The sequence below is a fragment of the Solanum tuberosum genome, unplaced genomic scaffold (assembly GCF_000226075.1).
Source record: "Solanum tuberosum cultivar DM 1-3 516 R44 unplaced genomic scaffold, SolTub_3.0 scf00125, whole genome shotgun sequence".
Taxonomy (NCBI): Eukaryota; Viridiplantae; Streptophyta; class Magnoliopsida; order Solanales; family Solanaceae; genus Solanum; species Solanum tuberosum.
In genome coordinates, this window is record NW_006239052.1 from 558,770 (window position 1) to 578,203 (window position 19,434).

The following is a 19,434-nucleotide window of genomic DNA, read 5'->3' on the forward strand; positions in this document are numbered from 1 at the left end:
CTCGTCTTACGTTGGCCTTTGTTGTTGCCGTAATCATATTTTTAGTACCAATAATTGGTTGCTCCACCATTTGTTCCTTCAACATTTTATTTGATAAGAAAATAAACTACTAAAGAAAATTAGAAGCTAAACGGTAGAAGAAGAAATATTATATAGAAATGATTTTTTTTTCTTGTGTTTTTAGAGTCAAATTTTAACAGTAATCCATAATTTTTCTTGTGTTCACAATGGGTTGTGTTCAAAACGGAAAATCGGTAGTGTTGGCTGAGCAACGATTGGAAAAGTTAACGATTTAATAAAATTGAACCAAAATGGATGCAGGGATTGTTGATTCCAACAGAGGTATGGTAGGAACTAGAAACAAATTGCAATAATTGATTCGATGAGTTACGTTGTTAACGGAAAAGAGGTGGCAGACGTTCGATTTGATCCGACGGCTATGGTACCGGAGCCGATGCCGGCAGTGGTGGAATCAGGAGATCTACACGTGGGAATCCTAGTTGGCAGTTTAAGTGGAGGGATAAGTCCACATGGCTTGCCACATCATTAAATTTTTTGGGTGTCAACTCTTGAGGGGTATTTGGTGATCTCTTAGGATAACGGCGGGGTGTTTTTGATCCTAAAATGTAACGGAGGGTATAAGTGATCTATTTCGCATAATTCAGGGGCAATTTTGATCCTTTTTTGTTAAATATTTCATGGTCAAAACTCAAAAGACTAAAAGGAGAAAAAGACATAATAACACAGACGAATGGGACTCTTTTAAGTCTTGATTGAACCAGAAATTCCAACGATGATGGAAAGAAATGAAGGAGGGAGATGTAAGTTGATTCTTCCAAAGAGTCGGAGTAGTTGGTTGGTAATTCTCTCAGTGAAAAAGAATGAAGCATCATCCACTTCAGATGCTCTCCACAATGGAACCTGCTTCAATCCTCACATTGACAACATCATAAAAAACTGGAGAGTATACAACTATATATATTATATGTCAAGACCTTACCGATAATGTGCTTATATATATATATTAGACGTCAGGCACCAACTTTTAAAACATCAAAAAGCCAATACGGGTTTTCAAAAGCTAAAAAATATGAGGGCAGAATCACTCTTTACAGAAGGGCTACAACCTCGCCTCCAAACCTAAAGACACATTACGGCAGAGAACAGTCAAATGTTTCGGGACTAAGCTCCCTCATTAAATAGCTAGCTTTCAAAACCCATTTGAAGGCCTAAATACTCTATACCTATTTACACCACACGCCATATTTGAATAATCAGGGGTGTGGTACAGGTAACCAGTATCAGTATGACCATTTCTCATTCCAAGAAAAGATGGATCAGAACGCATCAATTGCCACTGGTCATGAACTAACTGATCAATCTGCCCATTTACAAATTGTGGATTAGGCTGCGGAATCATATTCCTAATACTATTATAAAGGCCTCCAGAATAGTAATGCTGTAGCTCATCGTTATAGCTTCTTGTTCGCTCAAACCTACAAGAGCGTGTTGAGGGACCTAGATCAGTTGCCATGCTAATATCACCCGGATAACTGAACTGACGATTTAGATGGTTGCTATATCTTTGCCAGCCTGAGTTTGGTTCAGAAGCCCTTCCAATTCCATTCTCATCGTTCAGCAAGTCATTGATTATATCAAGATGTGGAAATTCATCTGCCAATACACTCTGGGACTGACAACCAGAAGTGCAGGCAGGAAGCTCAGACGGAAGATGATCATGGGTCCTGCTGTTAACAGGCTTTAACATATCAGATTCCTGGATGTCATTTAAGACGAAAGGATGTGATACTGACCTACTATAACTTGCAGAACTCTCCCATTTCTGTCCATTCCATGAGGTGTCCTCATTCGCCATTCCATAAGAAAAGCTTGGTCCAGCAGATCTATGTTCTGTTCTTTCCGGGCCCTCAGGCGACAACATTAGACCAGAAGTCAGTGAAGGTGATTGAGAGTATGGATGTGGTGAATTAATGGCTGAACTTGGAGAATGTGGCTGACTAAAACCAACTGGGCTTCCAGAAACAAGACCGCCCATAATTGCATTTCTATAGGACTGAGGAATATAACTATGTGTTGCTGGTGAAGGATCAGGACCCAATCGACCAGCTGCACTAACTGAATGAGGCAATAATTGTGTTACCTGAACCATGGAAACAACAGGGGAAGCAGGCCTACGATCAGTAACTAGAGGAGCACTCAAGGGTCTCGACTGGGCAGGCACTTGTCTAGAGATAGACCTTTCAGCTGTGGCAGAAGTAGTCACTTGTTTAGACAGGGACTTCTCAGTTGAAATTGAAGCAGGCTGTAGCAAGGGCTTCTTCAAGGGTTTTACCTCTACAGCTTTATGAGGATCAGCCTTCAACATCACGGAAGTTTCAGCTGAGACAACCACCGGACCTGATTTATCAGTCAGTTTAGGACTATCTGAAAATGAACTTTTGACCAAGATAGGATCACTAGTGACCGAGATTTTCAAATTTTCCTTTGACTGAACATCAGATACTGTACTTTTTTGAGGGCTTCTAGAAGGAGACTGGACACTGGGCTTCAATATGGAAGATCTCTCTCTATCATCAATCAGATTTCTCTGCTGCAAAACTGCTACTTTCTGCATACAGCAAGAAAACATCGTTGCATGATAATTGTAATTCAAATATGCACATAATCAAAGCACCTACAGAGTAATCACCCTTGAAGTAGTCAATCAATTGGAAAGGCCGGCATCTCACCATATGCATATAAACAAAAAGATGAATATAGTTAACAAATAACATTCAAAAGCCTATGCAATTAACCAATATTTCAGAAATACATTATTCCAGATAAATAATATTCCAGAAGAACATCCTTAAAAGACGGGATAGTTTCCACAAGTTTCTTTTTTCCATTTCTTTGTTCATAGTTCTATAAAGTAACATTAGTGGAAGGTAGTGTTTCGGACGACGAAAGGCGACAAGGGTTTGCCTTGCCACGAGGCGAGGCGAGCGGCAAGGCGCTCACCTTTTTGAAGTTCGGCCCAATTAATACCAAAAAAATAATAATTTAATTGCATATATAAATAATTGTTAAGAATTCCCACATCGGAAAAGGGATGGGAATTTAGTCTCCTTATATGGACTTGGACAATCCTCCCCTCATAAGCTAGCTTTTGAGGTTGAGTTAGGCCCAAGATCCATCTTCACAGGGTATCAAAGCTTTCTTTAGTGAGAAAACAAGAATAATAAGAGAACAAAATCGTTGAATTTTATTTTTTTCCAGCAAAACCTCCACTGTTCTGCGATTCCGACACTCTCCAGGGGTATTGTGCATATACCAGTACCACCATTACGATCGGAATCCTCACAGGTCGTGTTTTTCAGCCACTTTTCTGGCAGTTCTTTTTTTCCAGCAACTTTTTCCGGCAAGACGGCAAGCAGTTCTCCAGATCGTCTCCAGTTGTTTTCCAGATTTGTTCTTCAGTTTTTTCCCCAGAATTTACTTTATTTTTGAACACTAATAGATCTGTTTTTTATGTCTCTCGGATCCGATATGTTTAGCACTAAATCTGTGAGTTCCACCACCCAAACCATGGCAACACCACAGAACCTTTGACAGGTAGTGCAAACTATTTATCTTGGTCTTCCTCTGTTCAATTATGGTGCAAGGGATAAGGAACACTTGGATACACAGGCCAAGGATAATACTGAAAAAGATAGGGACAAATGGGAGAAGATTGATGCTCAATTGTGTAGTCTTTATGGAAATCCATTGATTCAAAGTTGATGCCATTGTTTCAACCAACCAAACTTGCTTCTTAGTTTGGGAAAAGGCTCCTGGGCAATACACAAATGACATATCCCGTTTTTATAATGTGATTTCTCGGTTGACTAACCTTAAAAAGTAGGACTTGGATATGTCAACTTATCTTGGACAGGTTCAGGCGGTTATGGAGGAATTTAATGAGTTAATGCCCGCTACTCCAAATGTTGAAAAGCAATTAGAGCGTCAAAACATGTTTCTAATTGTTACACTAGTTGGACTTCCATGTTTCTGATCTTGATTCAGTGCGACATCAAATTTTGGCTAGCTCTACTGATCCTGTTGTGGATGACCTGTTTGCTCGATTGTTACGACTAGTTGCACCACCTATGTCGTCTAGTTTCACCTGCATATTCTTCTGTCCTAGCATCTCAGACCGGAAATCGGCATGGGAAACAACAACCAAGATGGACGTGGTCATTGTAACAAATTGGGTCATACCCATGAGGTGTGCTACATGGTAAATCAAAGAATGCTCAAACTGAATACACATGTAATCCCACCAATCAATTGTTCTCTTTGTCTGAGGTAGAATACAATGACTTTCTTCAGTATCAAGCGAGTAAGCAGGCATCTTCATCAATAGCTTTTGTTGCCCAAGTTGGTTTTCCTGTTGCTTGTATCTCACAGTCCACCACACTTGGCCCTTTGGTTATGGACTCGGTGCTTCTGACCACATTTCTGGTGACAAATCTTTATTGTCTAATATTACACTCTCAGTCCCTTCCCACTGTTACATTAGCTAATGGTTCTCAGACCATGGCAGCTGGAGTCGGTCAAGCCAATCCCTTACGTTCCTTGACTCTAAATAATGTTCTTTTTGTCCCTTTAGCCTCTTGTCAATAAGCCGTTTGGCCAAGGCTTTAAATTGTTTCGTCTCATTTTATAGTGACTTCTTTGTCATACAGGACCTCAGAACGGGAAGGATGATTGGCGAAGGGCATGAGTCAAATGGACTTTATTATCTCAATTCTCACAAATCCACTATAGTTTGTTCAATCTCAAACTCTCCAGATTTAATCCACAGACAATTGGGACACCCTAGTTTATCAAAACTTCAAAAGATGGTACCTAGCTTGTCCATTATCACTACGAAAAATGTGAATAGAAACACCAAACTGGTTTTTTATTTCAACACAAAAAGTTTGAAATATGGAAAATAATTCAGAACGATCTTCCATTAAGAACATCCAAGTGCACCTTGAGTAATCATCAATGAAAGAAACAAAATACTTAAAACCCAATGTAGAACTGACTCTACTAGGGCCCCAAATATCAGAATGAACTAAATGAAAAAGAGACTATGCATGATTAATAGGACTACGTGGAAAAGTAGCTCGGGTGTGCTTCCCCAATTGACATGACTCACAATCTAACTTAGACAATTTGGACAAGCTAGGTACCATCTTTTGAAGTTTGGATAAACTAGGGTGTTCCAATCGTTTGTGGATTAAATTTGGAGAGTCTAAGATTGAACAAACTATAGTGGATTTGTGAGAATTGAGATAATAAAGTCCATCTGACTCATGCCCTTCGCCAATCATCCTTCTCGTACTGAGGTCCTGTATGACAAAGAATTCACTATAAAATGAGATGAAACAATTTAAAGCCTTAGCCAAACGACTTATTGACAAGAGGCTAAAGGGACAACTAGGGACAAAAAGAACATTATTTAGAGTCAAGGAAGGTAAGGGATTGGCTTGACCGACACTGGCTGCCATGGTTTGAGAACCATTAGCTAATGTAATAGTGGGAAGGGACTGAGAGTAAGTAATATTAGACAATAAAGATTTGTTACCAAAATGTGGTCAGAAGCACCTTAGTCCATAACCCAAGGGCCAAGCCTGGTGGACTGTGAGATACAAGCAACAAGATTACCAACTTGGGCAACGGAAGCTATTGATGAAGATGTCTGCCTTACACTCTAGTGGTACTTGGGAGCTTGTTCCTCTACCTCTAGATAAATCTACAGTTGGTTGTTGGTGGGTATATACAGTGAAGGCCAAGGTTGGCCTGATGGGCAGATTGATGCACTTTATGGATATGGCCTGAAGCAGTTTCCTCAAGCATGACTTGGGAAGTTTAGCATGGTTATTCAGGAGTTTGGCATGGTACGAAGTGAAGCTGATCATTCTGTGTTTAATTGTCACTCTGCTCCAGGTTTGTGCATGTATTTGGTAGTGTATATTGATGACATAGTTATCCCAGGCAATGATGATGAGGGAATTACCAAATTGAAACATCACATTTTCCAACACTTTCAGACTAAGGATCTTGGTTGATTGAGGTACTTCTTGGGCATTGAGGTTGCTCAATTCAAATCAGGAATTGACATTTCACAAAGGAAGTATGCACTTGATATTCTTGAAGAGACAGGGATGATAGATTGTAGGCCTATTGATTCTTCAATGGATTCAAATGTTAAGCTCCTACCAGGTTGGGGGAAACATTCTTAGCGATCCAGAAGGATATTGAAGGCTGGTAGGAAAGTTGAATTATCTCCTAGTGACTCAACCTGATATTACCTTCTCGATAAGTGTCGTAAGTTAGTTTTTGATCTCTCCTTGTGATAGTCATTGGAATGTAGTTATTTGCATTCTTCGATACATAAAATCTGCTCCAAGGAAAGGACTTCTTTACGAAGACCGAGGACATGAAAAAATTGTTGGATATTCAGATGCAGATTGGGCAGGGTCACCAACTGACAGACGATCCACTTCTGGATATTGTGTTCTAGTTGGGGGGAATTTGGTGTCTTGGAAAAGTAAGAAACAAAATGTGGTTGCTAGATCTAGTGCAAAAGCAGAATATCGGGCTATGGCAGTGGCAACATGTGAACTCATATGGATCAAGCAACTACTGAAGGAGTTGAAATTTGGAGATACTAAAGGAATGGAACTTGTGTGCGATAATCAAGCTGCACTTCACATTGCATCGAATCCAGTATTTCACGAGAGGACCAAACACAGAGATTGATTGTCATTTTGTTAGAGAAAAGGTACTTTCAGGAGACATAGTCACAAGGTTCGTGCGGTCAAGTGATCAGTTTGCAGACATATTCACCATGTCCCTAGCTGGTCCCAAAACAAGTTATATATGTAACAAGCTTGGTACATATAATTTGTATGCACCAGCTTGAGGGGGAATGTTAAGAATCCTAGGAATATTCTAATTTCTATAGCATATGTAAATATAGTAGGTAGCTTGATTTCCTCCTAAGATATATTCTAGCTTGATTTGATATTGATTTGTAGTGATTAGGTATTGATTTCCTTTCCTTTTTAGGACATGTATACTTAGCTATTTAAACCCCTATAGCTTGTGGGAATAATCAAGCTAAGTTCTCTCTCAAACTCTTCTCACAATAATCAAAATCTCAATAGCAATAACATATAAGAAAATATTTCAATTCAAAAGCTGAAAATAGATAATACATACTTGGAACTTGAATGAGAAAAAAACAGAACAAAAGTCAAAACAGTGAGAAAAAAAACAGAGGTAGAAGTGACTCTGAAGAAGAAGGAGAAAGAAATAGAGGAAGAAGAAATCTGAAGAATAAAAGAAGAAATACATATTGGTTGGATTTTGGAGTCGTCGAAAAAAGTATAGCTAGTCGCTTGAGGAGTCTAGACGAAATCCTAAAATTACCTTTTAACATTTAAAACCCTAAATTGGTCGCCTTTTTTAAAAGAAAATACAAAAGGCAGCCCCTTTCTCGCCTCTTGCCTCTCACCTTTGTCGCCATGGCGTCGCCTTTTGACGATCGCCTCGCTACAATGCTAAAATGCGATGAAGGGTTGCCTCGCCTCGCCTCTCGCCATTGGTGATGAGGCGATCGCCTTTCACAGCACTGCTTCCAACTTGAGCACCTTTTTCTTTTCTTTTTCCTTTTTCTTTTGGTGACTAAGACCCAACAAATTGAGATTAATTTATATATCAGAAAGAGAAGTTTTGGGATTCTGCAAGATTTGTGAGGAATGGCAGGTTTCTTGCTGTTCTTGTGTAGGAATTGGAATGGAATCTTGTAAGCAAAATTTTGTTACAAAAGGTCAAGGGTAAATAATGATAAAATCTATTTCATTTAGTTTAAAATAAAACCACGTGTTTAGAATTATATTGTGTATATCTAATTTTTAATACAACGAACCAAACATTCAACAAGAAATAATCTCCGGATTACCCACCCTGCATTATTAATCCTGTGAAAGGAGATGAGCATCTAAGAATGTTCACCACAATGTGCAAAGGAGAGGGTCGTCAAAAAAACCTAGAGGAAACTATCAAAAGAAGGCAGTTTAGAACTAAGAGAAACACATGATTTAGGTGCTTCAACTTGCTGAGTGTTCAGCAACCACACTTATAGGATTATATCCACTCTGTCTGGAGGGGCAAACAAGGAATGGGTACAGGGAGAAGATGAAAACCTTGTTAGTTGCTTGCTGTTCGCACGAAGGAAGTGCAGTAGCCTGACACTCAGATCCTGTTGCCCCACAGCTTACAGATGTATCACTTATCTGACCATCATCTGAAACACCATCCGACGTCTGACCAAGTGTTTCACTAGCCCAATCAGCTGCCTTACAAGTTGACCTGCTTCGTTCATTTCTTCCTCTAAAAGGTTGAATTACTAGGAATTATAAGTAAAGACAGACATTTTAAAAGATATTTAAACGGAAGCAGAAAACCTTACCTGCTAGGTAATTTCTGGTTTTTCTGGATCAAAGGAAAACCTCTGTGGGTTCCATTAATAACTACTGAAACAATTGAGTCAGTGGAACACGTTGATGAACTATCATCCATCATGGAAGGACTTATCCTTCCTGCTATCACATTCTGCAAAACTGAAAGGCCAATTAACCTGCTGCAACCAGCTTCCATAGATGGATGCACATCTGAGCTATCAGTATCCCAGTTGACAGGACTTGCATTTCTGTCTTCTGAATCAGGATGAATTATGGAGTCTATAGAATCAGAAATATCAGAAACCTCTTCCAGTACATCTGATTTACCAAGTACTTGTCCTGGCACCTCAGCCATGTACTCATTTCCTTCACCAATGGGACCATCAACTTCAGTCTTATCATGCACCATAACATCAGGTTTTTCATCCCTCTCCTTATCCTTTGCTTTCCGGATATTCCGCTTCTGTTTAGACTGAAGTACAAAGTAAGCAACTAAACACGATAAAATTTAACTGTACTCAATGTGTTGTTAAATGAAAATAAGTGATTTTCAACATTAAGTTTGCTTGTATGTAGCATGCATTTGAGTATTTTCTAGCAAATAATCACTTTTCTGCATAATCAGTTTCTGACTGGTCAAGCAACAAATGAAATCTCTAAATAACACAAAAGGCGAAGCAATAAGACAGTGATGTGAGCAATTACATTGTATAGCACCAGAACCTACAAATGATCTTGCTAATCAAAATTAAAAAAATAAATTTGCACCAAGGATAAATACCCAGGGTCATACATGAAAGAGCTCCTTAGTACAGCATTCCATATACACTTTCTAAAAATATTCCAATTGAAGCATCTTGCTTATCCTTTTTTGGATACGTTATGGATCATCTTTCTTATCCTCAATGACATCAAGGGGCTTGTGTGCTACATTGTGCAAGAGCGATATATATATATATAACAATTCTTGTCCTTCCTTCAGAAGGTAGGGTTAAGGCTGCACACACCACCCTCCTCAAACCCAACTTGTACGATTACACTGGGTATGTTGTTGTAATTCTTGACCTACTCAGTTGGCGAGAGTGATTTTATCGCATGCTAAACTCAACATAGGGATTCTATCCATTTGTGACAGGTCATTAATGCAAACTAATGATAGAATACTTAGTTTTGTATACTAAACCTCCCATTAAAAAACAGCCAATAAATCCAAGGGAATTTTTTTTCCTCTGTGTGTGTATGGGGGGAGGGGGATAACTCTTGCTTTTCTCTCTATTGGGTATGTTAGTCTCGCTCTCTGCTCAGTAAGTATGTCTGCTATGAACCTAGTAGCATCTGAGCCACCAGCCACAGAAACTGACCTAGTATCATCACTTTCAGATGTGCCGATTAATTGTATAATTAATGAATCTGATTCTTCATGCAATTTTTGTAATGAAACTCAATGCAAATCAATACCTGTTTTTTCTTCGACTTCTTTTCCTTCTCAGATGCTCGTTTAGCTTTCTTCTCAGTTTCAGCCAGCCAAGCAGCCTCTTCACGGATGAGTTCCTCTTGCCTCTTTAATGCAACAGCTTCCTTATATGCAACCTCTATTTTACTGCAGAATGTAAGCAATTAAGTGACTGTTAACTATTAAAAGCTGTAGTCAATAACAAAATACCACGAACCAAAGGAAGCAGCAAAACTCATAACTTGTAACTAGAAGAAACAAACAACATCACCCCTCTCTGATGCAGAAAATGCAGTTAATAATGCAAGGGGCGCCAACCTATTCGGCTGGCAAAACTAATAATCCATCACAACAATCTATTAATGTAATATGAAGATCAAGCTCACTCAGAGAGAGATATGCAGAGTCAAATTCAATGCAATCTCAGTTATGTCATATAACATGAGTTCTCGCTCTCCTTTCCTTGCAGATCCATAAAGACCTGGAAATAGTTTCTGCATTGCCTCGCAGTTAAATGGCAAAGAAAAGGCAAATAACTCATTTAAAAATTTACCTGAAAATATGCGCAAGGACAAATATTTCAATAGTTCGCCGACCTAGTTCAGTTAAGCGCCTCTCATCACGCTGAATGGGATCTCTGTTCGTGTCCTCTCCAGAAGCGGCATCCTAAAATGAAAAAGTAATGGTAAAATTAACTTAAAAGCTAGTGACGCAATTAACACTAGAATTGTTAAGACATTTTTTGTAAGGGCTATAATTGTTGGGCATATTTGCATAGAGTTTCTAGAATGCAATTATGCAACTCACCTTTGTACGGTTCTGAGGACCTTTCTCATCCTTCGGAGGCAACGGCTCCAAAACAGCCCTCTCAAGCAAAAGCAAGACATCATCCACCAAGACAAACATGTCTTTCTCCAGGTAAACAATAGGAACGGTTTGTTCCACTGCATCTAAATGTTTCCCTTTACCTGTTTGTCCATTACTCTGGTCTACCAGAGCTTTAAGCCCACTGTACAGCGAATCCATCACAAGAGTAGACGTAACCTCTTTTTCAATGAAGAAGTTCTTGACCACCATTTTCAAAATCCGATCTGATTTCTCTCTGGACATGCGGCGTCTAGAATTTTGGTCTATTCCCAGCCAAAAAGCACAGAAACTGAAACTCCATCATACATAAGCAGTCAGTAAGTTTAGCATGGAGATTTAAGAATTAACACAATTCAGACCATAAATGACATTAGGCAGTGACCAACAGAAGGCAAGAGGAACAAAACCTTATTCAACATATATCTTATATATAAGTATGAGTCAGTAGCCACCAATAATATAGCTAAATATTACAGAGCAAAAACATAGAAAAAGAAGCTAGAAGCTATCACACCAATAATCTCCAAAACATGGAAAACAGCTAAGAAAAATTGCATCCTACCTCGACCATCTAGCTTTATCCCCTATTAATTTCCCAAGCTTTCCTCGTCGCTCTTCCACAAAACGACGGCAAGTTTGCTCAACATTCGTTAAATACACCCTAACAAGTTCTCGCCGATATTGACAATCAAGGCTATGGAAAGGACGCTCTGCTTTCTCCCTACAAATAAAAAACATAGGTCAAAATGGTTAGCATCACAAATATCTCTGTAGAATCTGATAATCACTGTTTAATCCATAAAAACATGAATGAGACAGCTCATGAGCTCAAGACTAGATACATAAGAAGACAGCAATTTTTTTTTATATGAAATGGAATTTTATGCTCAAAGAGAAGAATACAGAGGAGGATTGGACGTCCACAAGCTGATTAGAAAAGTTAAACTGAAAAATTAAAATAAATAGAGGCCTCCAACTAAAGATATTATTTCCTTGGTCAACATTCATTTAAGTTACTATTTGGTTCATACTTAATACTAGCCAGTAAGGGTACTTCTAAAAATTCATCCTGTCCATGTTGAAACCGATGTCTAAGATTGACACTCATTAGATATAATACATCAGAAAAAGGTGTTATAGACTATACAGTGTAAAACTCCTACATAAATAGACCCACATTTATTCATTAAATGGGAAAACCAAACTATATAGAGGAAAGAGTCGAGATAAACCTGATGACTTGAACTTGAGCATTGATAATGAGGGTATCAGAATCAAGAAATCCATCTACAACTTTGGAAAGGTCCATAAATTTTTTCCATCCCCAATCATGTTCTTTCTTCCAGAAACGATGCAATGTATCTGCAGAAAATTTTGCAACTGCATATTAATGTGATAGGAGGGAACCAAGAAGTCCATCACACAAGCAATGTCTAATAAATTCACCTGAATACTTGGACTTCTTCGGATCTTTGTTAACCACAGCTATAGTAAATTGTGCAAAATGACTCCAGCCTGTTATAATGAAGATAGAATGGAAAAACATCAGCTTAGCTAAAGCATCATTTTCAAAACAGCTGTGACAGACACTATCAGCATTATCATACCTGGAAGAAGCTTGTCATGATTAGCCACACAAAGAAACAAAGAGAGATGATTGCAGACATCACATCCCTGAGGATAAATCAAAATGTACCTGCATCCAACATTGGATAAGAGAACTTTATTAGTAACTTCTTAATTTATAAATTGATAATTGTCATTCGATGAGAGGAAAAACAAGCATATAAGAATACAGAAGATGCTACTGTTATTCCTGCCAATTGGCAATGTCGACTAAAAGTTACAAAAGTAGCAAAATGGATCACAGAACTAAACTCTTAAGTTAATTCTCACAAAGACAAAACTACACATATTACTTTATATTAGTATAACAAGAGCATGGTAGTCAGCACTTAAAGAGTATTTTTGTGTCAACAAAGAGAAGGAGAGGGGGCACGTCATGTATGAATCATTCAATTGTGTCCGTACAGGTCAAGGGGAAATAAAAGGATTTACTTCATTGTTTTTATCCATTTACAAATTGAAAAAGATGAAGTGGAGGAGTTACACAGCTTTCCTCTTCTACTTCTAGACTAAAAAAGAAACACAATCCTTACATCTCCCCTTTGCCTAAAGGAATAAAGAGGAATGCACACAAAGCTTTTCCACAACTCTCTGCTCTTTACCTCTTAAAAGAGAAAGCCAAATAGGAAAGGTAGAAAAGACTAAGTGGTCCTATGACCATGTAGAATATCTTCAACATAATAAAAACATAAGTAAAAGAGTTTAGTCAATTAACAGTTGAATGCCACAAACATAGAGCAGCAGCTGATGCATGATTTTTCCAATCAATACAACTGCATGGGAAGTGGGAAACACATCTGGCTATACCTTCTAAGCATTTAAAAGACGAGATCATAGAGTCAATTCCACATGTATATTTCACAAGACAATTTTTCCGAAAGAAATAATACCATTTGTAGCCGCCAACCTCAAAAGTATTACTCCGAAGTTCTCTCTTGTTAATTTGTGAAAACTTATCAATCTTCCAGGTATATTTTCCATATAGCTCAACCGGTTTAGGTCCTGAGAGACAATAGAAAAGGTTAAGAAAATAAATAAAGTGAATGGCTTTATATAAGGCACATAAAATAGGGAAAAAGTAGAAAACTGGTGAAGTAAATGGAAGAAACTTCATCTTAGAAACAGGTAGTTGTCTCTATGAAAGTTAGCGCAGAGGCTAACACTACCAAAATCAACATATGTTCCACATATCCAATTGAGATAATACATAATGACCCCCTCAAACTATAACATTATTTCAAAGAGACATTGAAACATTGCTAAGGTTTTAGTACCCCCTTATTCTTGTTTGATCTGTATTTATCACCACCTTATGAGCCCAGGCGGGGCATAGAGTGTATTTCACTCTCCAACAGTGAGTGAGATAAGACAAAAAAAAAAAAAACTATTTGTTAAAAAAAAATTCCAGCATTTTTAATATATATTTTTTATTAGAAATATCCTTTTTTAACTTTATCTATTTCATTTAACTTTTTCAATTCTTTCTTTTTCTTTTTCGATCCACACGACCCAATTTGGTTTCGGAATTGTGCATCTCATTATCTTCCTGTTGACTTGAGTGAATGGTTCTCGCCCATTCTCTTATCATTTTTTTCTATGGTTTTTGTTATGGAGTTCTGTAGCGAGTTAATTAAGGAACTTCCATTCATCATATTGCAGTAAAAGAATACTATTAAACTTCATCCTGATGGAGTTACGATGCATCATTTTGTAATGAGGTAAGGTGCTGGAGATGGTGGTGATTTTTAATTTTCAAAGTATAATTTGGCAGTGATTTTGATTTTCGATGTTAATTTTGATTTGGTGGTAGAACCAGTGGAGGTGGTATTATGGCAGTGGTGGTGATGGTAGCTACGCCGGAGGATGGCCAGCGATGAGCAACAAAGGGTTGGGATTACAAGCATATGATGAAGATTGAAGACGGAAAGAGAAAAGAAGATATAAGGAAAATAAAACAAGAAAAAACATTAATTAAATTACAGATTAGATAATTAAATAAATTTGACACGTGGCAAGCAATAATTGGTGCGTAATTTGCACTTCTTTTCTTATATCTAAGGTTGACTGGAAAATGGGGTATTTATACCACTTTTAAATTGCTCAAGGGGTACTAGGACCCTCGCAAAGTTCCAATGTCTCTTTGAAAAAAGTGTTATAACTGGAGGGGGTAATTATGTACTAATGTACTATCTCTATACCAATTAATGATGATATCTTTCCCACAGGGAATTATCCAGGTATACTTTAAGCATATCTAATAGGTAAAAATACCACATGCTATTTGCAATTTACTTCTTGTGTAGAAACTAAGAGAACAGAAGAGATATACTGATACGGTATAATGAATGAATACAATATGCATATATTATAGGTGTCAACACAATACATATAATATTAGTCCATAGCGGGACAATTGTATCTCAAAACATGAAACTTGAAGCACTTAACACCAATGTTGCTCAGACACTTCAAGAATATCGTCGGCTGCATGTCAATCCTCCAAAAGTAGTGCATTTATGGAGGATCCTGCACGGATGTAGCAACATTTTTGGAGAGTCCAAACAACATAGCTGAACACTTCACCATATCAATTAACACTCAAATTCAAGAAACTAATTTAGTTTTTTTTTTTTTTGAAAATACCGAGAGCAAATAGTCCCCAAAATGATAGCCAAAGAGCTTACCATGAAAACAATCAAGCGCTTCAATCCCAAATTAAATGGGTTCTATGAATCATCTACATCCATCTTGCTTTATTTACACCCATTTCATTCCAATACTAAATAATTTGTCTTATAACTTGAGAGTTGGCCTAGACATGCCCATTTTTATTATAACCAATTAACCATGGTGTCCAGCAAAATTTCGCACCTCGACTAACTCTACAGGATACCTACCCACCTCCCACTGGCAACAGGAACCAAACAACTCTATCCACAAGGCTAGAAAAGATGGGAAGAATCACCTAGTGTTTTTTTGTCTCTGCTAGGATTTGAACCTGAGATCTCATGACTCTAAATCACTTCATTGACCACTAGGTCACACCCTTGGGTGCCATTGCCATTGTTTAAAAAACGAGAAAAAAGAAAAATTAGGAGCTCTAAATGAAGAGATTTCTAAGGCCTCATTTTGTTTTTATTAAGATTAAGATATTTAAATCTGAATACACATCTGAAATATTAAGATGTTCATTAAGCATTAGATGTGTCTAAACCCAAATACATATCTGAATATTAAGATGTGCATTAAGATTAAGATTTGTGAATCTAATTACACATTTGGATATTAAGATGTTGTATTAAGATTTAAATACTAATTAATTAAGACTGTTTGTTTTTTTAACACTAAAATGTATAAACGATCGTTATTCAAAGATTAACAATTATAAAATTCAATAAACACTAAATTAATCTAATACTATATATCAATTGGGGATGATGTTAGCTAATAGTAAGTTATGGGTAGTAGCTAATGGCGATGGTAGTGGGGAGTAGAGGTTGATGCTGGTAGTTGGTGATAGTGGATGATGTAATAGTTGTGGTTGTGGTGAATAATGACGGTGGTTGTCATATATAACGTGGTGATTGATGGTTGTGATTGTCCGTGGTGACGGGTGGTTAGTGACTTGGTGGTGATGATAGTAAATGATAGCTAGTGGTAGTGACAATTGATTGTAGTGATTGACAACGATGGTAATTGTGGATGAGGGTGGCAGTACACAGGGTTGGGCATAATATTGTTAAAATCGAAAAAACCGACCAAACCAATATTTTTTAAATTTCGGTTTCGGTTTTTCAGTTATTTCGGTCGGTTTCGGTTTCGATTTTCAATATTTCAGTTTTTCGGTTCGGTTTTCGGTTTTTAGCCTAAAAAAATCGGTTAACCGAAATTATATATATATCTATTCTTTACCCCCTTCATTTAATCTCAGCTTATGCCCATTGCCCAGCCGGCCCATAGCTGATAGCCCACAACCTTAATTAAAATACTGATCTCAGTCTATGCCCAGCCCAAATTCCAATCAGAATTCAAAAATCCCTAAATTGATTTCCCTAACACAGGCCAAACTCTCATCTCTCAACTCTCATCTCAATTACGACTTACGTACGCCGCAGCTCCGAGCTCGTCTTTCAACTCTCATCAGTCATCTCTCATCTCTTGTGCTCGCGACTCGAAAGTCAAAGGTCAGTGCTCACTATCCATGAGAAGTTATTTTTAAAAAAGAAATGTAAGAACCTAAAATAGATGTATCCGGAATTTAAAATTTTCAGTGTAATGCTTCTTTTGCTAATGACATTGATGTAATGTTGGAGTTTTTGGAATCCCTGCAGTTTTAAGAAACTCATACGATCATACCCAGCAAACTGTCTTTTACTAGTGCAGTAGTGGCCAAGGAGAAGTATTTGACTATGTTCAAGGAGAAGCCTCTGTTTTGACCTCTCCAATAGTTCTCTGACCCTCATAAGTCATAACCACATTATCCATGTCATGAAAGAAGGTTATCGTGCTCTCCAACATGTTTTAACTGCCAAGAAACAACTTGAATGGTTGAGAGTTGAGACTTGGTGAAACAGATTAAGGCTAAGAAAGTCAGATTTTGATCAGTTTATAATCAAGCCAGCAGAAAATTATCCAGATGCCATAGCCCACAGGCCACGTTAATTAAATTTGGTTAAACCGAAATAAACCGAACCGAAATTGTAATAACCGAACCGAATTTATTTCAATTTGGTTTGGTTTCATATTTTTGCAAAACCGAAAAACCAAACCGAAACGAACCGACCGAACGTCCAGCCCTAGCAGTACATAGTTGATAACGATGGGAGGCAACAACGATACTTGATGATGGTGGACGGTGGTGGTAGCAGTAAATAGATGGAATTCGTGAACTATCATTTTTATAGAAATTTTTAAATAGAAATCTTGATGATACTAAAACTTTGTTACATATCTTATCATTTGGATCTATTCAAACCAATTAAGTGATTGAAACATTTAAAAAAAAAACTTAATGATTAAGATTTGAATGACTAAGATTCAAACCTAAAAAAGAAATAAACTTAATGACAGAGACCTAAATAATTAAGATTAAGACCTTCATTAAGTGCAAACAAATGAGACATAAATCTCACACTTATCCATACGTTGCCATACACGCAACGTAATAATTTTAAATATTAGTCCTAGTTGGTCTCATTTATATGGAACTCTTTGCTTCCACAAATCTTGTTTTTAGGGAATCTGAATCAAATCTCGAGAATCTGTCAAAGAGTTGCCGAAAAATTTAGATCACCACATTCTTGCCAGATAAGTTTGATAACCAGAATCTGTAAGCAAAAGCTCCCATATTGGAACCTAGTCGCAAGCATAGACTGAAGTAGCAGTCGAAAAGAGATGTGTGCTACAAAGGTTACCGAAGAGAGTCAGGTTGCCACTGCACAATCACCAGAAAAGGTGTCTGTCAACAACAAAATTCGATCCTAATGGTCCAGCTTATCATAATCAAGTTCAAATCTCCCGCAGCCTATGAGCTCTCAGCATAAAAAAATCTCATTTCCCACAAATGCATCTTAATGGAAACAATATAGCAATACTTCAAGAGCGAAACAAATAGTACCAAATCAAACATAAAACTACTCCCTCATCTGTCAAGGATCAAAAAGAATTTCTAAGGATAGTTGGCAAAAAAACAAAAAAGAGAAACATCATACCACCATCATCGTCGTCATCACTGTCCCAGTATGGAGGTGATGTTGACGGAGTTCCATTTTCCATCTGCTCACAGTACCTCCATTCCGCCAATGTTTCACTAGATTGGCACCGCTGCTGCCCCTTTGACACTTCCTCCAGAGACTTCCCTATTCTTGCCTCCTCACTTGCGCTTGAAGCCATTTCTCACTCCACCAACTTCACCTGTTTTCATTACAAACAAGTTAAACCCCACTACAAATTAACTAATCTTTACACAAAAATTCTAAAGCTTCCGCTTACAGTTACGCAAAATTCAATTCATAAGCAAAAAGAACAATGCAATATACAGACCACGATAAATGATCTTATTATCTAATAAAATCAGTCACCCTCATTGTATTAGCACTAAAAATGCTAACATCGAGCAAATGCTGAGTTCAATTTTCAAACCCCTACGGAAATTCATATTCATCAATGACTGAACATCACCTAAAATTCCTCAAACTGAACATCCACATTCAAAACACCTTCTGATAACCCTATTCACATTAATCTATCCATAAAATTATAGACATTCCAAACTCAATCAATAGAATAACCAAACCCCATAAGTTAAAACACAATTAACGAGTAAGGAAAGAAACCGCTCATTCCAAAAAGGATCAGAAATTAAAAAACCTAATTATCCACATCGAGCAGAAGCCTAAACCTAAACCTAAACCTAAACCGAAAGCAAGCAAAACAAAGCCGAAAGATAAAACAAAGGAAAGCAAATTGGGAATTACTGAAAACAACAAAATCAGAAGCGTACATCGAAGGGAAAAAAGGACCTGGATTAAAAAAAGAGAGGTGTGTCAATGGCGGAATGGCAGCTAAGGAGAAAGTGAGGAGGGATTGCAGAGGTTGAAGAAGCAGCAGGACAGAGGCGGAAATAAATAAATATATATACAACAATGTGAATTTATTTGTGTCCTTTTATACTGTATTGAGGGGATATCTGTATATTCGTCAAGAGTTTTAGGGCTCGTATGGTATGACGTATAACGGTATAAGAATAGTATTGAATATGACGTATTGGTAAAAATTATTTTTATTTGTATAAATTACGTTAAGATTATTTTTGATGCATTATTTGATTTAGTGTATTAAAGTAATATGCATTAAATAATTTGATTAATAATATTATTTATAAAATACCTTCATAAATATGGTAAAAACTAAAAAGGATGTTACAACAATTTTGAAGGACAATTATGCCTTTAATCATGCTAATGCATACATTAAAATCTCTTATAT

General features: G+C 37.3%; 1 protein-coding gene across 5 annotated transcripts; it reads right to left on the reverse strand.

Annotated features, from left to right (window-relative positions):
* Positions 1 to 996: 996 nt before the first annotated feature.
* On the reverse strand, positions 997 to 19,079 carry LOC102590891 (MATH domain-containing protein At5g43560-like). Of its 5 annotated transcripts, XM_006350617.2 has the most exons (14): positions 18,969 to 19,079; positions 18,159 to 18,360; positions 13,338 to 13,449; positions 12,429 to 12,517; positions 12,268 to 12,336; positions 12,054 to 12,183; positions 11,384 to 11,542; positions 10,762 to 11,110; positions 10,508 to 10,620; positions 9,960 to 10,101; positions 8,510 to 8,973; positions 8,244 to 8,430; positions 2,354 to 2,629; positions 2,095 to 2,265 (listed from the first exon to the last, which is right to left on the reverse strand). In XM_006350617.2, exons 2-14 carry the CDS (start codon positions 18,337 to 18,339, stop codon positions 2,218 to 2,220), a joined length of 2,319 nt encoding a protein of 772 aa, XP_006350679.1. In that variant the 5' UTR covers positions 18,340 to 18,360; positions 18,969 to 19,079; the 3' UTR covers positions 2,095 to 2,217. The 5 variants fall into 5 exon arrangements, with proteins under 5 accessions (XP_006350677.1, XP_006350676.1, XP_015165655.1 ...); XM_006350615.2 differs by having other exon boundaries at positions 997 to 2,629; positions 8,510 to 8,964; XM_006350614.2 differs by having other exon boundaries at positions 997 to 2,629.
* Between the last annotated feature and the right edge of the window lie 355 nt (positions 19,080 to 19,434).

What these genes read in the sequence shown, in the direction of transcription:
- LOC102590891 (XM_006350614.2), bottom strand. Translation starts at nt 18,339, where the DNA reads ATGGCTTCAAGCGCAAGTGAGGAGGCAAGAATAGGGAAGTCTCTGGAG. An exon ending in TGATGACGACGATGATGGTG is followed by an intron (nt 13,450 to 18,158) that starts GTATGATGTTTC and finishes ATTGTCTCTCAG; the next exon opens with GACCTAAACCGGTTGAGCTA. An exon ending in GAGGTTGGCGGCTACAAATG is followed by an intron (nt 12,518 to 13,337) that starts GTATTATTTCTT and finishes TGTTGGATGCAG; the next exon opens with GTACATTTTGATTTATCCTC.